Source organism: Leucopleurus acutus (genome assembly GCF_964270905.1).
Source record: "Leucopleurus acutus genome assembly, chromosome: 12".
Lineage (NCBI taxonomy): Eukaryota > Metazoa > Chordata > Mammalia > Artiodactyla > Delphinidae > Leucopleurus > Leucopleurus acutus.
In genome coordinates, this window is record NC_139154.1 from 19,456,252 (window position 1) to 19,481,070 (window position 24,819).

The following is a 24,819-nucleotide window of genomic DNA, read 5'->3' on the forward strand; positions in this document are numbered from 1 at the left end:
GGGGTTTCCTTCCAAAGACGCCTCAAGGACGCCCAAGACAGAGTCAGCACCAGGCAAGGAAACCAGCATAAGGTACATCACGGCCAGTGAAAGAAGAGCCTCCTCCCCCTGCTTCAGGCTGGAGGAGCTGCAATTGCGAAGGACAGTGAAGAGGCCAAGCATAGCCCTTTGCTAACTGCCCACTTTCCACCAGAAGCTGGGAGGGAAAAGCTTCAGCTTCAGATGGAGTCTGAATAATGCACAGGCCAGGCCCTTTAAGGTCAAAAATGAGATAACTTTTGGATGAGATGACCCCAGGACTTTTTCTTATCTGAGGGTGCCTGGCAAAGTTATGGGCTCAACCCTAGATTTCATGCAAGGGTCTCGGAAGAACTGACCCTCTAGAGGGGGCTGGAGCAGGCAATGGTGGGTGGGTGTTGCAGGTAGGAAGTATAAAGTCGCTTTCTGAGTGTTCCCTCTGGGTTAATTCATTCTGTCTGTTCTATGTTCCCATATACTAGCAATGAAGTAAAATCTATATCCTTGACGGTCACAGGAGAATCTGTTCGACTCCAGGAAGATCAGCAAAAGTGGCCAGAAAGACTTGAAACATGGTGAGACGAAAGTCCCAAAGAGGTGCGGGGGTCAAGCATGCCTGTCAAGCGCTGGGAAATCTGGTGACCTCAGGCAGACTGAGGCAGGTGTTGTCTTTTGAGTGGGACAGAGTGGCCAAGGTGCCAGGTCCACACTGGGCACCGGAGCACCTGAACATACAGCACTGGGGCAGAAAGAGGCTGCTGGACTCTGGAAGCACAGAATATCTGCACCAACTTTATATTTCTATTGTACCCTCAGAAACACATATTACATATATCAAATGCTCCAGCTTGGTGGGGGACACCCAGATACTAGCCCAAGAACCCTGGGATGGGTGGTGTCTCTTGGAGGACAGGGACTGAGAATGTGCAGGGACTTGGCTGGTTCATGAACCCATTCTGCACTTTCCATACAGTTCTTGCAGCCATGCTTCTAGGGCACACATTATTTGTTTTTAAACTGGGCTAGATGTCACCTGCTTGAAACAAGTTCATTTATAGGAAATTTAATACATAATTGATGGTTAATTAAAAAACCACTTTTCGCCCCAAACAACTTGCAAAAGAAGAACAAAGTTGGAGGACTCACACTTTCTCATTTTAAAAATCACTACAAAGTTACAGTAATTAAGACAGTGTGGTGCTGCCATAGGGCACAGTCAATTGTTTTTGGACAAGGGTGACAAGACAATTCAATGGGGGGGGGTGTGAGAATAGTCTTTTTAACGAAGGGTGCTGAGACAATTGTATATCCACATGCAAAAGAATGAAGCTGGACCCCTTTCTCATGCTATACACAAAAATCATCTTAAAGTGGATCCTGCATCTAAATTTTAGAGCTCAAACTTTAAAACTATTTGAGGAAAATATAGGAGGAAATAAATCTTCATGACCTTGGGTTAGGCAAACACTTCTTATATAAGACACGATGAAGGTGCAAGAGACAAATTTCAAATAGATAAATTGGACCTCATCAAAATTAAAAACTTTTGTACTCAAATGGACACTATCAAGAAAATGAAAAAATGACCACAGAATGGAAGAAAATATTTGCAAATCCTATAACTGATAAGGGACTCGTATCCAGTACACACACACACACACACAAAACCCTTACAACTCAACAGGCAAAAGACAAATAACCTTTTAAAAATGGGTAAATGATTCAATAGACGTTTCTCCAAGGAAGATTTTTAAATGGCCAATAAGCACCTCAATATCATTAGTCATTAGGGGAATGCAAATCAAAACCACAATCTAATACCACTCCCACTCAGTAGAATAGTTATCAATAAAAAAAGACAATAACAAGTGTCGACGAGGATGCAGAAATTGGAACTCACATATGTTGCTGGTGGGAATGTACAACAGTGCCGCTCCTGTGGAGAACGGTTTGAAAGTTCCTCAAAAAGGTAAACACAAAAAAAGAAGAGGGGAAAAGAAGTGCAGGCTTACATCAGTCTTAGCATGGACCGTTTTCAATGTTCGTCGGCCGTCTGTGTTCGAACCATGTCATATAACAGCTACCATTTATGCACTGCTTTATAATAAACAAAGCTCTGACATGCAAACAAACAATAAACAACAATCAAAAACTCTCTTAGCAAGATAATTCCAGGTTCTATCACAGGCTGCTTTATTTCTCTTTCACTCCAAAGTGACACTTAACCTCTCCTGCCAAAAGCATTCTGAGACCGGTGCCCCTTCCCTTAAAATGCTGTCATCCATTCTCCTAGCTCAGAGGGAGTCAGACTTTTGTAGAGGAAAAGATAGTTTGTGACTAGTGGATTATATTTAAAACCAAATCGTGTAACCCAAGAGAAAGAACATTTTACTCATAAGAAGTTCTAGCAAGAGACAGTAGGATGTTTTTGAGACAGAGTGATGTTGATTTCAAGGTTTATTAGGACATTAAAAAAGTAATTTCACTGATGCGTTAGACTTACCTTCCAATATAAAAGTGCTTATTCTTATAAATCCTTAAGGCTCGTTCTGTTACAGTACAGTAAGACACTTCCCCAGTCCAGAACTGTGTTGCACGCGTTTCATGTGACTTACAGACACAGCAAAATCTCCAAACAGTCAAATAAATGGTCGATGATTCCACCATCTTCGTACATGTCAATTTAAACTCAGACAAAATATAAGATCCCCCTAGACAAATCCTTAATATTAGTTGTACTTCTCCACTCCTTCCTAATATCTTGCCCAAATAATTCACTCTTGAAATATTCACGATTTGAACGTGGACTTCTGTTTATTTGCAATATGATAAATACAGCTGTGTGGGAGTCATATTTTTTTTTTTCTTAATACAAGAGGGAGACAGAGAAAGGGGAGTTATCATTTGCACTTCCTTAAGCAGATCCGAGCAACCAGGAAAGTAGAGAAACTTTAGGCTCCAGGCAGGCAGACGTCGTAGAAGCAGCCTGGGAGTTGGGGCCCCTCTTCGGGAAGAGCTCTGGGGGACTTAGAGTCCACTGGAATTTCCTTGGAAAAAGCGTTCACGAATTTTGAGAAGAAAAGCCGGAGGAAGTGTTTCTTACTAGAGCCACTGTTCTTTATTAATTCCTTGGGTTAAGATTTTTATCACATCCTTAAAGACACAGGTAAGAGCACACGATTTCATCAGGAGTAGGGTTTGTCATGGTGACGCGTAACAGACCATTACGACTACTTGGATTAAAACAGTGACGATCCACACAGATCCCGGACTTTCTAACCATATCAAATGTTCTCACAAGAAGCCCCAAATGAATATCACATAACAAAAATGAACTTAAACTCTTTTAATAGTGAACAACTAGACAAAAATGGAAATGGTATTGGACCTTAATAAATACAGCACTTTATAATCAATGCTACAATATGTACATTTTTTACAGCGTAAATGACTGTACAGAATGGTCCGACTTAAAATCCTCTTCAATTGTTGAAACAATGGTAAGACCAATTCCTGTAAGAGGAGAAGATGAAGGCCCTTTAGTTTGGTTCAGTGGCTGCTTCATCTGGATTGCTGGCAACGTCTCCAGGGGAACAAGCAGGATTCTAAGTTGCTGGCAGCTTTCCCAAGACCGAGATGCAGAATTTGAAATGGTGTTTGATGTGACACACTAGGCCATTGATATCAGAATATTGAATTAGAGTTGCCAGCTCCATGAATAAACATCCAAGATGACACAGCAAAAGGAAAATGGTGGAATTAAAATTCCTGCTCCAACCGAGGCAAACTACGTGGGAGTGAGTGACTTTGAACTTGATTCCACAGAACCTCAGCAGTAAGCAGCTATTGTGCTGTAGTAGGCGTGTCTGTTCCTTCATATCCTGCCTGAGATCAGGGGAAATCTGAGTATCAGGCTGGAGTATCTCCACCTCCTCATGCTAATACACCTTCTGTTGCCACCCTAGAATTTTTAACGCAAATACCCGGAGTTTACCCCATAAGGTGTTGTGCTCCCCTGGAAAGGGTATTGGTATTGATTCGGGCTTAAATCAGGCTGGATCTTTCAGAACCTTCAGCTGTTGCTCTTTTGTCCTAAAGGAAAGGGAGTTTCCAGTGACTATGAAAAGAGGCCCTTTTGAATGAGTGTTTCGTGATTATTTTGGTTAAGCTCAAAGCACTGATTTAGGGACACAAGGAAGCCCCCGTGTCTAAATAATATAAATATTAAGTAAAAGCTAAAAAACTTCGATCCAACATTTAGGTCGTGACCTCCGTGGTGTGAAACACTCAGGTCAATGGTCAGAATTCCAGTCTCTGTCCTGATGTTTGGGGCTAGAACAGTCACCCTCTAGCTCGGCATCACAAGATCACTCAGTTCTCAGGTTGATTTTCTTTCTCCTGGGACCCTGAGGTTTAGCCTACAATGAAGCAGTCATGTTGAGGCAATTCTCTAACGCACTACAGAAAAAAAATCCATCCCTTCCTCAGGAGGAGTTTCCTCTTTCCCGAAGCTCATCACATACACAAGTCCCTTATGACAGATCTCCTTTCTCAGGGACAGACCTCCCGGAGCTGCTGTCCTCTGTCTCCCGGCCCCAAACAAACACAAAATTACCATCAGAGGCACAGGATTCACATGAAGAGAAGTCAGCTTCCCGGCATTCAAAGGAAATCCAGGAGAGCACAGGTAATGGGACTGTGCTGTGGGCATCTGGCTTGACAAGGATGTCTGAAGCCCGGTGTTCTCGAGGCGGGCTATGTTCTCATGGAAGAGGCACCCATTGGAAGCTTGGACCCAAGGTTCCCTCTTCCGCTTTCCACCTGGATACCCACTGCTTCCATAAGACCAGGACGGGACGAAGAAGAGGACGGTGCGACTGTATCACTGATTGCAGGGTACCTGGCAGCCCTGGTGCTCCTGCCCAGGACAGGACACCCTGCCCCAGCTCCCTCACTGCTGGCGGGATGGACTCAAAGTGGTAATAACGAAGGCTGAGGGGTCCCATGGAGGGGCCTGTGGCGATCCCATTGTCATCCTCTTGGTCCCCTAGAAACGGGTCAGAGCTGGGACAAAGTGTCATCTCCCCCATCACCCACCTTTGCATCATGGTGCCTGCAGAGACAGTGGGTTTCCGGTGCCTCTGTTCTGACAGTGATGCTTAACTCCAGCTGTGGGTGACAACTGGGGATCTCAAAATGCTGCCCCAACAGGGTGGTCCTCACACTCTCTCGGGGGGGCGGGGGGGTGGTCAGTTGATGCTCTGCGTTACATTTCAGATGGACGAAAAGCAAGCGTGGAGAGGGGCTTTATTTAAGAACCGGGGGCAGCAGGCAAAGGAGGAGAGCATCCAGGCAGCCCGCTTATTTCCCAGACTTCTCATCCCCAACGTCGGCGAGTTCTAATATTGAATCTTTGTCTCCCGAAAGCCCCCACTGTCTCTAGTAACTGTTCTTCGAAATAGTCAAGATACAGAATCTGACTTACAGAACTTAGAAGGAAAAACCCCAAAGGAACAAAAAAATCAAGCCAGCTCTCAGAGAAGGACATTTCGGGTTGAGTTGGCAGCCCTGGGAACTTCAGGGGATCAAGAGTCAGTTTGCAAATTATTCAAAGGAAAAGTGTTAACATTGCCATTTCACCCCACAAATAGGCCCCAGAGAGAGCTGGTAATGCTAGGAAAGTGTCTGTCACTAAAGATGAGTGTGTTATGTGCTTAGGATTTTTGACACCTCAACTACGTGGCTATATTTCAGGCTTCGTGATCACTCACGCTGTAGATGAAGGTAACAGAGGAGACTCAGAGAATGTTCTTTAAAACAGGGGTCCCCAACCCCCAGGTCTCAGACTGGTACTGGTCTGTGGCCCGTTAGGAACCGGGCCGCACAGCAGGAGGTGAGCGGCGGGCGAGCGAGGGAAGCTTCATCTGTATTTACAGCCGCTCCCCATCGCTCGCGTTACTCCCTGAACTGTCTCCCCCCATCCCGCCACCATCTGTGGAAGCACTGTCTTCCATGAAACCGGTCCCTGGTGCCAAAAAGGTTGGGGACCGCTGCTTTAAAAATAATACATACGTTTGGCTACTGTGGGTGGATGCTGTACGGTTAAGTAACGCACATTCCTCAGGGGTAAGTATTTTCTTTGCTCATTTGGGCATCTAGAAATAAAGAGATGATAAATACGGGGGAAAAAAATCAGTTCTGTTTTACGAAAAAGCATTGGAAAACAATACGGAAACTAGAAAATGGTGATCATTTTTATAACCAAAGAGCACTGTTTGAAAATCCTAAACATGGGTACTATCTTATATCATAGTTGGATCTAAATATTTTCTGATGAGCTTTTCCTGTGTTAGAAACGCGTGGAAAAACAAGTCCTTGATTCAGCTTTTCAGGTCTCGTCACTACTTCCTGGTGCTTAAAGACAAGCGCTGATCCTTGTGTTGATTGGCAATTAGTAATTCATCCCTTAGATCAATGTGTTTAAAATCGGCTACACGAGGTGGATTTTCAAAGTAACACAGAGGGATTTAATCCCTTGATTCCCATTACTTGAGTCAGAGCTGTGAGTCTAAATCCCCTTGTAGCCGACCCCAGATTCACCCCCTGCTGCCTCAAGAGTGCCAATTAAATAAAATAAAAACCAAAACCATGGTCAGAGGTAATTCGTTTGAGAACAGAGTTTTATCATTTTCCTCATGCCAAGCAAACAAATGGACCCGTCTGATGACATATACAGAAGAATTCGGTTTGGACAAAGAGAACACAAATCTCAAGTCTGAACATTTCTTGTGCTGTCAGGAAGTTGTAATATTGAAAAACTGTGCTCTTCTGGGAATGGGAAGACAAGGAAATAAAACTCTGGCTCCAATTTGTTGGAAATGCAGTTTATGTTGTTGTTTTCTTTTTTTTTTTCACTTTCATAAAAAAAAAAAAAAAGCCTTTCAAGACTCCACTTGATCCAGGTTTCATCGAAAATGGGTTACTTCTTAAAAATAGGATTCTGATGGGAACAGACTTCAGCTGAGTAGTAGGCAAAACTGCATAAGGGAAAGACAGTTCTTGAGAGACTCTTGGGCGTTTCTTAGCCCAAACCACCTCTGAAAGAGTATTAAGCTCAGTGGTCCCTGGAGCAAGCAAAGCCACGGACCCCAGCCAGATCATCTTTGGGATGAGGTGGTCTCCATGGTGACCGGAGCTAGGGTTCTGCTGTCGTATTTGAATCTAAGGATATAGGCTGGGTAAAGTGAAGTAACTGTTTTGTTTCTGTGGCTGTTTCTGCTTCTTCGTTTAGTTTAGTTTGGGGAGAAGGGGAATGAAAAAGGAGGGAGAGAAGAGTAAAAAAATGAGGTTAACAAAAAACCCTCCCACGTCGGGGGGGATACATCACGGAAAGCCACTGGCCTAATATGTCTATCTCTGTTAGTTCAAAATTCTCTCATTTCACTCAACCAAATATTGCCAGCATTATTCCACCATGTTGGTTAGAGTTGGAAAAACCAGGTAGACACAAGTCAGGGAGTTAACTTCTGTCATTATGGAATGATGAGTCAAACAGTGTCCCAGGGCTACTGGTTGGACAGGCATCCGTAAAGTCATCAAAATAAACACCTCAAGCTTCCTATGCAGTGTTTTCTGGGACAATGGGGGTGTGTTCTCACCCATGCGTGTGCGTTTGTATTCTCACACATGCATGTGTGTGTGTAAATATGCTGGGAAATGGGAAAGACAAATAGTAAACTATACTTACAATAAAGAAAAACACACTTTTTACCCCCATGAAAAATATCAGACTTATTAATGATAATCTGTGCAAGCTCCATTTAAAAATTTTATGAAACAAGAAGGTCCATTCTAAAGAGATTATGAAATGGGGACCAGAATGCTTATTTGAATATATTTTTGATTCTGAAGTTTCCTTGTAAAAATATTCACAGAAATTGGTGGACATTTTTTTTTTTTTACGTACAACTCGATGCCTCTCATTTATAACATAAATCATTTAATGTAACATTTGCAACCTTAGAAAGGCAGACATAGTTAATCCAAGTCAGTTTATAAATTCCAATTTCACATGGATTAAAAACTGCAGATAAATTAAGTCACAATAATATCCTGTACATGCATTAAGGCTGGTGACTGCTAGAGTGTCTTGGGTATCTACAGACAGGAAATCACACACAGATTACTGGATCTGAAGAGTGTCTACGTCATTTAAAAAAATCTTGCTTTTTTTTTTTTTTTTTTGGTGATACAGATTTCAACAGTAACTCTGGAAAACTGTGAAAAATGTTATTTAAAAATATATATGTATATACTACTGCACAGTTTCAAAGATGTGGTTCATAAATAAGGTTGGCTGCACTGATCAATTTGATAACAATTACTGCACTTCTGAGGTGATTTGAACACGTAGTGACTTATACTCATTATTAGGCACTAGTCATATCCTTCAGGCGTACTACAGTTTTATGTTAGCTGTATTGTACATATATATTTTTAAACGTATGCATTTATACAAACTGTGTATTACGTATGGGATGTCAGAAATGTACACATCACTGTTATATAATACACACATCATTGTTGCACATACGAGGGTACGTTTTAGTGCAGAAGGCTCATTGCATTGATTCCATGTGTTCAATCTAGTACACAATTTGTCAACTCTTCAGATTTTTTTTTCCAGTACATTCCTCTTTAGACAGTGGGTCCGGGTTTCCCTTTGTGATTTGAAAGTTTCCAGCAATGTGTTTTAACTGAACCTCTCTTTCCAAGCACAGTTCTGCACATTAGTCTGATCTGTGTCGAATGGTAACAAATCCCACATTTTGATCAGGAATATATTTGGGTTCCTCTCTTTCAAAGATAACTCTAACAATTGTGATCCAGGTCCGTTCAGGTCATGGAGGGATAAGGCCAGTTGAACTTGTACTGAACTTCTGATGAAATAATGTCTTCAAATAGAAAAAAACGATGATAGACATTCTACGTTCAAATGGGAGACTCTCTAGAAGGATATACAGGAAAAGGATGAGCAGTGTTGTCTCTGGGGAATGGGACTGAATACTTCCTACTTTATACTTCTCTGTATTGTTCAAGTTTCTACCATGAGCATGTATTACTTTCATAACCAGAAAACACAAGAAAGATATTTCTACTCTGAACAAAGCTAACTAAAAGAAACCAGCAACAATCAGAAGATGCTTCCTTATCAAAAGCATCAATGCCAAAGCAAGGAGAAAACACTGCCACCACTGCCCCCAACATGCTCTACCAATGAAACAAAAGACACTGAGAATGGCATGCTGTGATGGCCCCCAAATGACCAGCTTCACGTTTTGCTGGAAACGCGGCTCACCGAGTACTGATGTGCTGCTGCCTGCACAACTAGCCAGAGGTCACCTGGGTGTTTAAATGGGTTTCACAGGTGAGCACATCACGTGAACACCACCACGAGGCCTGAGACTGAAAGGTGGGGAAGACCAGAAAAGCACCCCAGGCATGCACCATGGACCCTGGGGGCCATCCCTTTTTGTGAGAGTCTGAACATTTCATCAGAATTCAGCAGGAGTGAGTACAACTAAAGCCTCAGTCTTCCAGGAAAAAAAAAAAAATTCAAAATGTCTTAAGTGAGACTCCAGTGGGATTGGGAACTCTAGCAACAATTAGTGAAAGGAATGTCAGAAGCACCTCAGTTGCATAAATGTAAAAAAGAAGTACTGTTAATATTTCCAGAGGCTTGAAGGCCAACGCCAAATGCAAATTGCACAAAGCCTTCACTTGTTCATTTAAATGAATTTCAAATCACCAAAGCTACTCAATCATTTGTAAGGTTTTAAATCAGTGCTTAGAGCTAGGGGATGACAGCAATCTTATTTCCCACCTACAGATCAGGCTGACAAAGACATTAACATTGCAACCAAACCAATAAGACCATCAGTATCTGTTATAAACGTTTTGTGTTCCCATCACCTTGAAAAATGGATTGTTCCACATATCACATCACCTTTCTTAGGCCGTCTTGGGGCAATTTTGTCAAGTGAGAGGCCTCAAGGTCATTGTTTTTGTTTTTAAAGTATAGGAAGTCTATCCTCTTTTCCAGGAGTTTTTCTTTTTTTTTTTAACCAATATTTTTATATCCAAATATATTTAATAAGAAGACCAAATCTAGGGTGTGACGAGAGACAATAAAAGAAATAAATTTCAGACAAAAACTGTAAACAAAGATGTCAAAAAAACTAAAATGTAAACTTAATTAAAAAAAAAAAAAGAAAAGAATCAAGGGCGAGACGGAAACATACCAGACTGGTCGTTGCTGCCCCAGACAGGACTGCGATCCTTGCAGGAATAACTTATTCTGTAGAGTAAGCAGCTTGCTAATCAAAGCCTGAAACACATCGCCCAGATCAAAATGCATTCAAGGCCCGCAGTGGCACTGCCTCCGATCAAAATGCATTCAAGGCCCGCAGTGGCACTGCCTCCGATCAAAATGCATTCAAGGCCCGCAGTGGCACTGCCTCCGAGAGTGAGAGGATTAGATAGAATCATGATAGCAAATAGTTTTCGGCCTGAGAAGCAACAGATACAGACCCGAGTGAACGGACATCCTAGGTAATGTCCCCATCTGGCCAAGAAAACTGGTAAGAAAGCTATCATGGAAAGAAAACACTTGGAAAATATTGGCCGACAGACACCACGTGGCTCCACAGCCCCTGGGTCACAGTGGCAGGAAGAAGAAACCCATGTGCTGGGCGGGCTCCTGGCGTGTGCAGGAGATTTCAATTACTCACTGAGCCCCCCAAAAGCAGTGGTTGCTGCTTTCATGTTGGTGAATTTTCAAAGACACTGAAGTTTTACCAAATCTCAGTGTCATGGTCATACTGTTTTGCGGGGCAGGGCAGGGAAGGCCCGTGGGAGTCAATTCACTTGCTTTCTAACACGTTTAGTTGACAGTAAAGTTGGCTGGAGGGGGCAGGTACTAGACAAAAGGCAGGGTATTTGGTAACATGCAATCTAGTAAACGTCCACAAAAATAACTGACTTATTTTCATTATTCAATTACCCATGAATACACACAGTCAAAAAAATAATAACTGGGGGAGAGTATATTAATACTGAAAGTAATCAAAAGTATAAGAACTAAGATGATCTTAAGTGGCAGTCAAAAAGCTTTTGGTGTGCTGTATTGCACCTGGTTCACTAACCCATGAGATTTTCGTTGAATGTTTTAAGAAGTCATGGTTTAGCTTTGAACTAGAAAGTGTGTGTGTGTATGTGTATGTGTGTGTATGTGTGTGTGTGTGTGTGTGTGTGTAAGCGTGTTTTCTCTAATCAGAAACGTCTGATCACTTTGTCTAGCCTGGGATTATGGAAACCAGACAAAGGAAACGTGTTCTAAAGAGCTGTGTATCTCACACACTTACACAGGCAGCTTTTCTACACCCACACATACAAACACACATGCCCTGGGAGAAAAGACCATTGTTCGATGCTGAGAAAATATTCACCGCCGTTTGAGAAATGCTGTGGCTGGGAACTTCAGGAGCACAGTGTCCAGAAATGTTGAGCCGTCCGTGAAGACAAGAGTGCCCTCCAGCCCGAAGGCGGGGCCCCTATGTCAGGTGGGTGCTGTTCCGCAGCCAGTGCAGGCCCTGCTGGGAGTACTGGACCAGGTGCTCCATGCTGCTGTGCAGGGTGACTGGCCCCATGAGCAGGTCCAGGTCATTGAAGAATTCTAGGGGACAGAGAGGGTCGTTAGAGGGACACGCACTTGGTCCACTTTATAAATCAAGCCTTCTCTGTCCCATCACTTGACATGAGCTCAACCTAACAAAATAAAGCCCCCGAGAGCTCACCTATATCCCAATAGTCCCTCAACTGGCGACTTCTAATTCAAACGAGTGACATTTACAATATTGAATTTAATGGATGCTGTGTGTTTTTCATGTCATTTTTTCACTGTTCTGTAAGTACACTGATTTTAATAGATTTAACTCTTCATGTTTAAAATATATACATGTATATAGACAGAGAGGAAAAATATGTATTTTATCGAAATAATTCTGAATAAACAAAGGAAACATGGCATGGCAAAGCCAAACGAAACCAAACCCAAATGAAGGGCATTTGTTTAGCCAAAGAGCAAAGAAAATGTACTTCCTCAGGCTGCATTCTCCTTGTGCAGTAATGCGTCCCACCCTGAACTTGGCCTGCAGCTCTGTCATCCCTTACACTGTCCTCAGCTGTGCTATGTGCTGAGCCCCTGTCGGGGGAGGGTGGGAGTCCGATGGAGGAGGCTCCAGGCTCCTGGAGACAAATCAGAGACGGGTTTTTCCTTCTTTTTTTTTTTTAATTTTATATTTATTTATCTGGCTGCACCGTGCGGCATGCGGGATCTTAGTTCCCTGACCAGGGATTAAACCCGTGCCCCCTACAGTGGAAGCACGGAGTCTTAACCGCTGGACCTCCAGGGAAGTCCCTCTCTCTCCTTTTTTTTTTTTGGAGCATCCAGCTTGTTTAAATTGTCTTTTATTTTTATTTTACTGAAGTATAGTTGATTGACAATGTCGTGTTAGTTTCAGGATTCAGTTATACATATTCAGTTGTATATCTATTCTTTTTCAGATTCTTTCCCCTTATAGGTTATTACAAAATATTGAGTACAGTTAGTTCCCTGTGCTATACTGTAGGTCCTTGTTCACAGATGGGTTCTGAAACACCTCTACTGAGGTCACCTTCTAGTCCTTGGACATTCTCTGGGTTTGTCCTTTCCTTAAGCATTTATTACTGCCAAGGCACTACACTAGGTGTAGGAGGGCAGAGGCAGGGGGTACACCGAGATGAAGAATGTGTAGGCTCTGCCATCGCAGAGATCACGGTTTGGTGGCTCAGAGACACGAATCAATTCATGTGGCTGCCAGGCTGCCCTAACTGGACCACTGAACAGCACTCCTTGAAAGTAAGAAGCTGGGAGTATTCTTTCAAAGGTGCTCTTGTACGTGCTGAATGAGGTCCTGCTGGGGAGGCTCCGAGAAGGGCCGGGAGGACAGCGTGGCAGGAGGTCAGGAGGAGAACAGGGGAGGAGAGGCAGGTCTGGGGCAGCTGTGCGGACTTTGCACTCGATGTGCAGCTCTGCTGAGGGACGGCTGGCAGCAGCTGGCAGTGCCATCTGGAGCCTGGCCTGCTCAGGCTCTCCCAAACTGGCCGCGGACATTTGTACATTTGTCCCTTCTGTTTCATCCACTTGTGACACATCCACCCCACTCCATCTCAGCCACTCAACTACTGTTTGCTTTTCAAAATCCTGTTCCGTGCCAGCTCCTTTGGCGAGCCTGCTGGCCTCAGCCCCTGGCACTGACCTCCTTGGCACCCCACTGGATTTTCAGGGTGCATCGCCGCCGCACTACTGTTATATCCTGTCTGGTTTCATTATCAATTTCACGTACTCAGGCCTATCTGTGCCACTGGTTCCTCATCTCATCATGGACATCCTGATCTTAGCCGCAGAGGCACATGTTACCATGGGAACAAAATTTGCATTTAATGGCTTGATAGTGAGCTCAGATTCACACTCTCACCCAGCACTGGAGAAAGAGTAGTAAATTGGTATAATCTTATGGGAGAAAGTTAATAATATACCAATACATATCTTAAAAGAATCTATACCTGGTGACCTCCACATTCTACTTCCACAACTCCCTCCTATGACAGGAATCAGAAATATGAACAACGACTGACATGAGGATACTTATCGTAACGTTATTTGTAACAGTGGGAAAAAATTGGAAGTTACACAAATGTCCAACAACAGGGGAATGGTTTGAGAAATCATGATACTTATGATTGCATACCTCTATTTTGAAAGTATTATACAGTCATCATAAAAGGTGTTCCTGAATGAGTTAGTGACATGAGAAAATGCCTGATATAATGTAAAATGAAGAAAAGATAGGATGTAAAACTGTATATATACTATGATCTTATTTTGGTAAAAATCATGCATATTTGGAGAAAATGAGAAGCAATTTCAAAAGGTTTTTTTTTTTCAATAGAATGTTAATAGTAGTTATTCCTTAGTGACAAGATTACGGATGATCAAAAATTTTTTTTCTCTATAGTTTTTTTGTACTTTACAAATTTAGCCACGGTAAACATGCATTCCTTTTGTAATCAGTAAAAACAAACATTATTTAAAAAGAAATACAGCTTACCCATCCAACACGTTTTTTTTCAGTTGTAAGCAGCTATCACTTCAATAGCTAGCAACATTCATACTCATCAGTTAATTAATTCATCCGGTATTTCAGATCCCCAACTGTGTTCTAGGCACTATGCAGGTCTTAGGAATACAGAGTTGAATAAAATGTAATCCCTACCTTTAAGGAGCTCACTGTCCGAAGGAAAAAAACATGTGTGTGTGTTTATCTATATAATTTGTGTCTGTATCATTGGTACCTATATCATCTCCATCTCCATCTCTATCTCTGATCTTTCCCACAGTATAGACAGCTTCTACTATTTCTTCTTTGCCCGCTGATGCCCAAGGATCGGGGTGTCCCCCTGAGCTGTGGCTGAACTACGCACACGCTCCCCAGAGGCACACACACCTCTGTTCTCCTTGGCCAGGTTGTCCGCCATCTCCCAGTAGTCATAGCTGTGGAGAATGCTGTTGGTGATGCTGACGTGGTTGGCTGCCATCTGGTGGATACGCTGTGGGATGCTGACGATGGTTGATGGGGACAGGGCGTTCCCATTGGAGAGGCTCCCCTGAGATCCCACGGAGCTGGTGGGAGAGGGGTTGGGAGACATGGGGGATGGGGTGCCAGTGCTCCTGGAAGGGGAGAGCATAGGAAAACAGGTGGAGAGGTTGGTAGGGCAGCCCCTCAGGGCACTGTAAACAGAGGAGCACCTTACCCAGTGTCATGCAACACCTCATTTATCACCTTCACTTTGGAAAAATGAACTTACTTTCCACTGGCCCCCCATGGAGATGGGGCTTGGGCAGCTTTAGATGAATTCTGCAGGAAAATAAAAACATTGACAGTGAGTACCATCTGCTTGAGTTTAAACATCCCTCAACAACGTGTTCTCAGGTGACCGCTGAGAGAAGTAATGGCTGACGTTGTAGATAAAATGCAGATTCACAGAAATTGGATCTGGGGAGTTTTTAATTACCAGGCTATTGGCTTCCTCTCTGGAAGATAGTGGGAGGCAGCTGCCCCCTCCCACTGACACAATGAGAATGTCTTATTTTTAAACGTAGGGCATATTTGCAGAAATTGTTGACATATATTTAATGCCTGAAAATATATGAGACATCAACTGTTACCTTTTTTTTTTTTTTTTTTTTTTTTGTGGTACGCGGGCCTCTCACTGTTGTGGCCTCTCCCGTTGTGGAGCACAGGCTCCGGACGCACAGGCTCAGCGGCCATGGCTCACGGGCCCAGCCGCTCTGCGGCAAGTGGGATCTTCCCGGACCGGGGCACGAACCCGCGTCCCCTGCATCGGCAGGCGGACTCTCAACCACTGCGCCACCAGGGAAGCCCAACTGTTACCATTTTAACTTATGAAGATTAAAAGTATTTCTCTTAAAGGAAGTTGCTCTTGAATGTTTCCAAAAGAACAGATTAAAATGTATTATTTCCTTAACAACAGTGAATTCAAAAATTCTGATTTATTTAAAATTCTGATATAGGATATGTTGCATGAGCCAGTTGTTTCCATCAGGCATTTAAAAGACATTTTCGCCTTTGGCAAGGAAAGCTTCTAAATGTACAGATAGATTTCCTCCCTGAGAGCCCAATAATGCTTTCTTGGACGTAAGTCTATGAGACTGTTAAGGAGAAAATGGACTTTATAATATTGAATTTTCCCTTCCAGAGACAAGAAAATAACCTCAGCCTGGTTCCCCAGAGACAAAGTGTTTCTTTTGGTTAAAAAGAACTTTAGGAAGTGGTGACTGATTTTTCGTTTTTAGTGGAGGTGTCATCAAAATGGTAAGAAATGGCCTTACATGTGGGAATTTGGCAAAATCACCTTCAGGCCTCTTCCCCTACCACTAAAGTCCTGTGACTGTAAGAAAAACATGGGTGGGGACAAAGGCCTTTTATTCAGAGCCAGCTGTACTGATAAAACTCATTTTTTATGGACCAGTTATCACTGTTTCCTAAAGGTTTCCTAATCTCTGAACTTTAGGTAGTATTTAAATAGCCTTTGATTTAGGGTATCTACCAATACCTTCTGGGGGAAGCTCTGATATTTAATTTGTATTCTCTATTCGTTCTGTACAGTTTCATGGACTGCGTACAGACATTAAGAACATCTTGGATCCCTTAATAGTTCTGCTGTAACCTCTGTGGCTTACAGAGTTCAGATTCCTTCTCTATTCAAGCGTTTTGCTTGACTGTAATAACTCTCTTTAGTATTAGCTCTTAGATTCTAAATTTTTAAAAACTACTTATCTTGACCTTAGGCGCCCAAAGTAAAGGGAAAGGCTTAGTGTCAGTACTTGTCATTATGACTGATGACCGTCAATGGACCAAGACAGTGGATTAGCTCCTGGTCACTGCATGCATGACCAGGAAGGAGACAGTATGCTGGGTGGACATCGCCCACGGAATGCCCAGCACAGCCAGCTCATCAGAGATCATCTCCAAGAAGTGGAGGTTGGGGATTAAAGATCGAAAATGATGGTTGTGTATCTGACAAACAGCCGGTGGAGGTAGAAATGGCGTAATTTCTTGTTTCTACAGTCAAATGGGCAGCGAAGAGGCCCAGAAATCTCAGATGAATTATTCACAACAGTACATCAGAGGTTTTCTGGTCTTTTTTCCCCCCTTTTTTCATTCTCCCAGTGAAAATGACTTCATTCCCTGAGATAGGTAAAAGTTAGCACCGTTTGCAATTCTATCCTTATACGTGCACATTGCTACTGTTCTAGTGCCTCTGGGTTCTAACAAGTCATTTCTTACCATTTAAAATAACACCTTTATGAAAAATTATATTAGCTACTGGAGATAGCTAAGAGGAAGTTCTAAGGAATTACTTCTCAGAGGAAGAAGCTCTAAGTGAACGTGAGCAATTTATGTTAGCTATAAAGACGGATTTGCTAGGACACTGGGACAGGTAACGGGATCTTCTTTCTTTAGAGGCTATAAAAATACTTGGACACAGGCAGAGGGATAAATTAGATGGGCTCTCAAGGCCATCCTCTGAGCCCTGAACACCACGAGTATGTCATAAATGGGGTTCGTGTGGATATCAGCTCCTGTATTATCCCCAAAGCAATGGATTCTACCTTGAAAATGTCCTTGACAGGGAGACAACTGGGTACAACATGTTGCCTGTTAGCCAGACAGTACCTTGAAATAGTCGATAAGTGCTTTTGAATACTTTACAGCGTGGTCCCTTTTGAGTCGAAACATCCGCCAGTACAGGAGAGCCAGGCATCGGTAACTGCAGCAGAAAAAGAGGAATAGCCCCCGAAAGTATGAGTGGGCCCTGTGCTAACAAGACTTAAAAACAATCTTGCTGTTCCAGGTGCACTCCAGGTCCATAGCACAGTAGGCATATGACCTTCCTATCTGTTCAATGTAACTCAAAATGTCAAGGAGTTACTCCACAAGTATATCACTTCATATAAAGAAATATGAATAAAAGAAGAATATACATAATTAAAGAATATAAATATGAAGACAGAAAGCAGCTTTACTGCTTCTTTGTGGGGACTGAGGGGCTTGTCATTTCCTTCTTCCACCACTAGGAGGCAGTCTCTCTCCATGAGAGGAGGGAGGAGGCTCTAGCGCACAGCTCTCACTGCTTGCTGGGTGAATTTCAGGGCACAACTACCTTATTTTGATTTGCCTTGACACCCTGGACTTCGGGCAGCGGCTTTGCTAAAAGAATAGCCAGCCCTTCCACCTGTTTTTGTTCCCTTCACTACCACTGTACTGGACTATAATTAGTTCAAATAAAGTAACGGACATGAATGTATTTTATGAAAACCATACTGGGAGTAGTCACTATTTTATGTTACAGTTTATATATTTGTTATTTACATACTAGTATTCTATTTTATATAATATTAACGAATCATTGTTAATTTATTAATCCTAATAAGGAACTTAAAGTTTGAAAAGAGCACAGAGAGCATTTCCTGCACCATACCCACTTTTTTTTTTAACATCTTTATTGGAGTATAATTGCTTTACAATGTTCTGTTAGTTTCTGCTGTATAACACAGTGAATCAGCTATACTTATACATATATCCCTATATCTCCTCCCTCTCATGTCTCCCTCCCACCCTCCCTATCCCACCCCTCTAGGTGGTCACAAAGCGCCGAGCTGATCTCCCTGTGCTATGCGGCTGCTTCCCACTAGCTAGCTATTTTACGTTTGGTAGCGTATATATGTCCATGCCTCTCTCTCACTTCGTCCCAGCTTCCCCTTCCCCCTCCCCGTGTCCTCACCATATCCACTTTTCCTTGGTGCTTTCCACTCCTAAGTATTTGCTAACTCAGATCTGGTGTTGACATACTAGAATACCAACATACCAAATACAACTTAATAGTCTCTTAAAATTGTTTTTTCAATTTTAATTTTTCAATTTATTTTAATACAAGTTTTAAAGGTTACGTTCCATTTACAGCTATTACAAAATATTGGCTGTATTCCCTGTGTTGTACAATACACCCTTGACCAAGAGTCTCTTCTTAGCACACCAAACTCTAGAGGACGTGATATTGCAAAACTAATGTTTTCTCTTTTGCGTATGTTGCTGTTGTTGCTGTTTTATTATTTTGAGATTCAATTCTCCAACTTGCAGATCCGGTTCTAAAGTGGAGTATGAACCATCAGAGAAAAAGACACTTTGGCCCCCCGTCACAGGAGGAACCAACAGAGAGGTGTCCTGTGATTTGAGGCAGTACTAAGGAGATGTCGAGGGGAAAATTATTATTATTATCATTATAATCGTCATCATTATAGAAAAAAACCTATTACGTGTTGATTAACATTTAAATATTGCTTTTATTATCAAAGTGGGATGAACTGCTCCTCAGTTTAATGTGTTGAGAACTTGAATACATCATCTTGATTCAGTTCTACTAATCCCACATGTAAAGAGACAGATGAATTATCTTGATTGCCTCTAAAATGTTAAACACAAGAGATTCCATTTGGCGCAATTCACATTCAAGTGATTTAAACACAGACTTACCTGATTTTAAGACACACACACACACACACACACACACAGAAAAATGGGTCCTTGTGTCATGGACCTGTTGGTTTTCAATCACTGTGAATTCACCTCATGCCTAGGACAGCAGGGTGCAGGCTCTCCCTGGCCACCATGAGCACTGCCTTTGGTTTGGTGTGTCAGAAGCGCTAGGAAGCCATCGTGCATTTCAGCACCTGGTTTGCCACTGAAGAGGTACGAGGCTGGGGAGGCTATTTTCATCTGATGTGATGCACTTACCATAATGCAGCCAGCTGTTTATCCTCTGGTGTGGCATTGGGGCCTGAGTGGGTTTTTAGTCTCATAGCATATCTTAAAAAAAAAAAGGAAAGAAAAACAAAAAATTAAAGCTTTCTTATTAACAACAGAACATCTTCTAGGATGGAAGTTCTCTCTGCCCAATACTTAGTTTTTCATAGTGCTTGCTGACAGTTCTTTCTTAGAAGCCAGCTGAGGCTGCCCCATTTTCTCTAAGCATGACATGATTGTGATGTGACTAGAACAAAATGGCTTTTATGACCATCTAGCAACTTTCTGCCCTTTAACAATACAAGTCCAAACGCTACAGATGGTCAAGAGTGGTATCAGTTCAAGCATTATCCACGTATGTGGTGACACATCCATTTTTACCAATTCTGATTTATGGCTGAGTGGCTGACAGGATGGGAGTGAAGGTCAATCCTTCCAGGCCAATCTCCAGAAAAATTTTTATTCCTTGTACTCAGATGAATGTTTGGATTTATTTCTTTTTTATTGTTACGGAACTCTTACTTTGACAGTAGTGTAACTGTCCTGGATGCATAACTAGTAGATTTTATGAACTTTATTCAATCTCACTTATTTCTCTGAACCAGAGGTCTATGGCTGTTCCTTTCTCCAATAATATACCAAGTTACTTGCAGACTCTTGGAGAGAGCTGAGGCGGTATATGGAATGGTCAGGGAGACCTGGGTTCAAGTCCTTACAGTCGTGAGAACTTAGACAAATTAACAGCTTTAAGCCTCCATTTCCTTATTTATAAAGTAAGATGAGTACTGCGGATCCCATAGCATTGCTGTGAGGATTAAGTGAGAGAGTGTAAAGTTCTTGGCATAGTGGGCTGGCTTATTGCAAATTGCTCAAGAAGTGATACTGTTATTACACTATCTCCACAGCATGCAGACTTGTAGTGGTTTTTTCTTTTTTTAATTTATTTATTTTGGGTTGTGTTGGATCTTCGTTGCAGTGCGTGGGCTTCTCATCGCGGTGGCTTCTCTTGCTGCGGAGCACGGGCTCTAGGCGTGCGGGCTTCAGTAGTGGTGGCACGTGGGCTCAGTAGTTATGGCTCGCAGGTCTAGAGCGCAGGCTCAGTAGTTGTGGCACACGGGCTTAGCTGCTCTGCTGCATGTGGGATCTTCCCAGACCAGGGCTTGAAGCTGTGTCTCCTGCATTGGCAGGTGGATTCTTAATTACCACGCCACCAGGGAAGTCCCTTGCAGTGTTTCTGAGTGTATCTCTTTGCTTAGTTTTCATAGTGGTTTCTCCGGGTATTACAAGATACATATGTGACTCATCACAATTTATTGGTATCAATATTTTCCACTTTGCTTGAAGAGTTGAAACCTTACTTCCATCTCACTGCTTTTAAATAACACTGTCTTGAGCATCACATGGTGGTATAATTTTTGTTTCAATCATCAACTATGATTTATAAAACTCATGAGGAGGATAGTTTATTGCATGTACCCATAGTTCTGCTCTTATGTTGTTTTTCCTTCCCTCCTGTTGGTCCAAGATTCCTTCTTTTGTCACTTCCTTTCTGTTTGAGAAACTTCCTTTAGCCAACCTTTAAAGGTAGGTCTGTTAGAAACAAAGTCTTTTTCCTTAGTCTGAGAATGTTTTTATTTCCTCTTTATTCCTGAAGAATGAATTCTCACTGAATCTAGAGTTCACAGTTTGACAGTTTTTTTCTTTCAGCATTTAAAAACTGTTGTGCCACTCCCTTCCGGCTTTCATGGTTTCAGATAAGAAGTCAGCTGTTATCTGAATTGGTGTCCCCCTGTGGGTAATGTGTCATTCCTCTCTCATTGCTTTCAGGATTTTTTTTTTCCTTTGTTTTTAGTTTTCAGAAATGTAGTTTTGATGTGTCTTGGCATGCATTGCTTTGGCTGTTTATGCTGTTTGGGTTTTTCTCCACTTCTTGAATCTGTAGGTTTATGTCTTTTGCCAAATTTAGCAAGTTTCAGCCATTACTTCTTCAAAATATCTTTCAGTTCCATTCTCTCCCTCTCCTTCTGGGACTCCAATATTGACATGGAGGTTCTACTGTCATTGTGCTTGAAGCTCTATCCACTTTTTGTTTTTCAGTCTGTTTTCTCTCTGTTGCTCCGATTGGGGGGTAAATTCTATTTTCTGTTCTCAAGTTCATTGATTCTATCCTCTGTCATCTCTACTACTGAGCCCCTCCAGTGAGATTTTTATTTGTTATATTTCTCAGTTCTTTAATTTCCATTTGGTTCTTTTTCAAAACAACTTCTATTTCTTTGATGAGACTTTCATTTTTTGTTTGTTTCAAGAGAATTTGTAATTTTTTGTTGAAGCATTTTTATGATGGCTGCTTTAAAATCCTTGTCAGATAACTCCAACATCTGATTCATCCTGGTTATTGGTGTCAACTGATCGTCTTTTTTCATCTCAGTTGTGGTTTTCTTGTTTCTTGGTATGATGAATGAGTTTCTATTGTATCTTGGACATCTTGGCTATTATGTTAGGAGATACCTGGGTCCTGTTTAAATCTTTTCTTTTAAAAGGAAGTCACCCTGTTTAGGTTTAGCAGGCAAGTCATAACCTACTTCTGTGGGCTGTGGTTCCATGTACAATTTAATTTTCAGAGGTTTTGTGGTGCAATTTTGATCTGTGGTGGCAGGGTTCCACCCGTCAGTGTCCCCCAGTCACTTGGTGTCCTTTGGTGGAGAAAGGAATTCTCTTGCCTACTGGGACAAAGAGCACATCCTAAGCTGGGTACCTGTGGCACGATCCTCCTTGGGGGTGCTCCCAGCTCCCGAGTGTCTCTCAGTGGGGGAGGGGAATCTCAAACCTGGTGGGCAACATGCAGATTCAAGTGGTATATTAATGCTGTTTTCTAACTCAGATAAGAAAAACTCTTTTTTATCTTAGTTTTTGGAGTAGCTTAAGGGATTCTATTCAATCATCTAGAAAATGCATTGTGTTTTCCACCCACGCAAGGTCCCATCTCTGGTGTAGAGCGGGTGTGCACATCAGCACCTCCAGTTTATTTGACATCAGGCTTTTATCATTGTTTGGATTTATTTGTTTGTTTTTTAAAGTTCGAATGCCTTTAGGCAGGCTATGCAGTTCACCAGAGGCCCTGTGACTTGCTTATTTGTTCATTCCTCAAATATTCACTGAGTACATACTGTGTTCTAAGATCTTTTCCAGGGGGTATGACCACATACACGAACAGATCAAACAAAAACCAAAAACATCCCTCTGTTTGAGGCACTCACATTCTAGAACACATTATGGCTTTGTGCCTGTCCACTTCCACCCATATTCTTCCATGCCCTCCTGTGGGCATCTGAGTCTGTGCCTTATTCTGAGGAAGAAATGTGAAGATCTAGGATCTCCTAAAGTAATTTAAAGTTTTTTTTTTTTTTTTTTTTTTACTATGGCAACTTCTTCTCTTCACTGCCCAAGATGCTGTACCACGTAAGAAAACGGCATGAAGGAGTCACCAATACATTGGTGTAATAGAAATATTTTATTTATTTATTTTGTGTGTGTGTGTGTGTGTTTTTTTTTTTTTTTTTTTTTTTTTTTTGCGGTACGCGGGCCTCTCACTGTTGCGGCCTCTCCCGCTGCGGAGCACAGGCTCCGGACGCGCAGGCCCAGCGGCCATGGCTCACGGGCCCAGCCGCTCCGCGGCACGTGGGATCTTCCCGGACCGGGGCACGAACCCGTGTCCCCTGCATCGGCTAGGCGGACTCTCCACCACTGCGCCACCAGGGAAGCCCAATAGAAATCTTTTAATAAGAAAAACGCTTGGAGAGTGTTAACTTTCAAAACATTCTTGAGAAGTACTTTTTGAAGATGATGTGTTCTTGATACTGGGATGACAAAGTCAAAGGCTGTCATCCTTTCCTATTTCCTGAAGGAGAATAGTGTAAAATACCAAGGAGCAAACCTGGGCCAATGCATACCAAGAAGGTTAAATTTAGGATGACTAGAAATCGTCCATCTGGAATGGTGAGACATGGTAAACCACGTTTACTCTTAGGTTGCCTAGAATTCCAGAATTAGAAAAGTCTCTTAAAGTTAGTTTTGGGAAGGATTATTTCACATAATGGGTATTAGACATTATCCCAAGCAGTTGAACCAGCTAAAGACACAAACCATATGACGAAGGTTCCCAGTAGTGTTAATGGATGAAATTCCTTTAATGGTTCATTAAAGAGACATTAAGGATGTGCCTTTCCATGTTGCCATCATGGAAGACAAAGAGTCTCCCACCCAAGTCCTTGCTGTGCCCCAGTCAGAAACCCTGCTTCTGCGCATACTACAGGTCTTAACCCAGGCCGGGGGATGGCGCTCACGTCCAAGTCTTAGACCAGAACAACGCCAGCACCTCTTCAGATAGTGCGTCGTAGGATGGATTTCCTTTCCTAAAATCCCCTTGAATCTTCTTTCCTTTCATTAAGTACTCCTGGATCATTTACTGATGAAGTTAGGATTTAGATTATATGAATCTGGATCAGGTTAAAAAAAAAAAGCAGCATGGAGATGTAGTGAATTCAAATTCCGCCACTTCCCAGCTGGGTGAAGTAGACATCTCACATCTCCCTCAGATTCAGCTTCCTTTCTGCAGCCAGTGGGGTTAGAGGAGCTGCCGCCACCCCCAGCACTCACACAGAGAGCGAAGGAGGCAGCCTCTGCAAATATGTCTTGCAAGATTGTCCACTCTTATTTGGGGGATGAACATTGGTTCTTGGTAGCTCACAGTGCAGGCTGACGTTCTTTTGTGTGTTCACAGCACTTATATACATTCTTCCTTCCACCCCCAACCCCTGCCCCCAAGCAAGAAAACGCAGCGCTTACCTGATGAGCTCAACTGTTTCTGAATACATTGTATAAGGAGATTTGGATTCCATTGGGCCCTGCTCCATTGCATTTCCACACTCAATGAATGACAAGGCTGCTTCAGCATAGTTCAGAGCCTTTCCAAACTTTTCCACCTGATCAAGAGAGTTAATACAGTGTCTTCCTTAGGAATAGTTTTTCAAACAGCATTGTCACATAATCTATACACTTTGAGAAACCCGACTTTGAAGTTCCAAACTCCTGTGAATGGAGCTGAGAGAAGAGAGAAATAGGGTAATACCTTCTCTAGGTATTTTTGCAAATTGCTACTGGTTTAGGGTAAATGAGTAAATGGTTATACAGAATTATACCAAATCCACAACTGCCAATCAGAATTGTGCAGAACTTCACGGTTGCTTTAATTTCTGTTGCCCTCTTTCCAACTCCTAATGGTTTGTCAACTTCGCTCCTTGGTCCTCACTGCTGT

General features: G+C 42.4%; 1 protein-coding gene across 1 annotated transcript in view; it reads right to left on the reverse strand.

Moving 5' to 3' along the window:
• Positions 1–11,630: 11,630 nt before the first annotated feature.
• AFF3 (ALF transcription elongation factor 3) overlaps positions 11,631–24,819 on the reverse strand; it is a gene marked incomplete at both ends in the record, with an annotated part of 555,587 nt that continues 542,398 nt past the window's right edge. Inside the window, 6 exons of the mRNA XM_082851313.1 lie at positions 11,631–11,752; positions 14,625–14,848; positions 14,986–15,035; positions 17,379–17,472; positions 19,497–19,568; positions 24,351–24,487. Coding sequence (XP_082707439.1) covers positions 11,631–11,752; positions 14,625–14,848; positions 14,986–15,035; positions 17,379–17,472; positions 19,497–19,568; positions 24,351–24,487 — 699 coding nt within the window. The remainder of the gene's footprint in view (positions 11,753–14,624; positions 14,849–14,985; positions 15,036–17,378; positions 17,473–19,496; positions 19,569–24,350; positions 24,488–24,819) is intronic.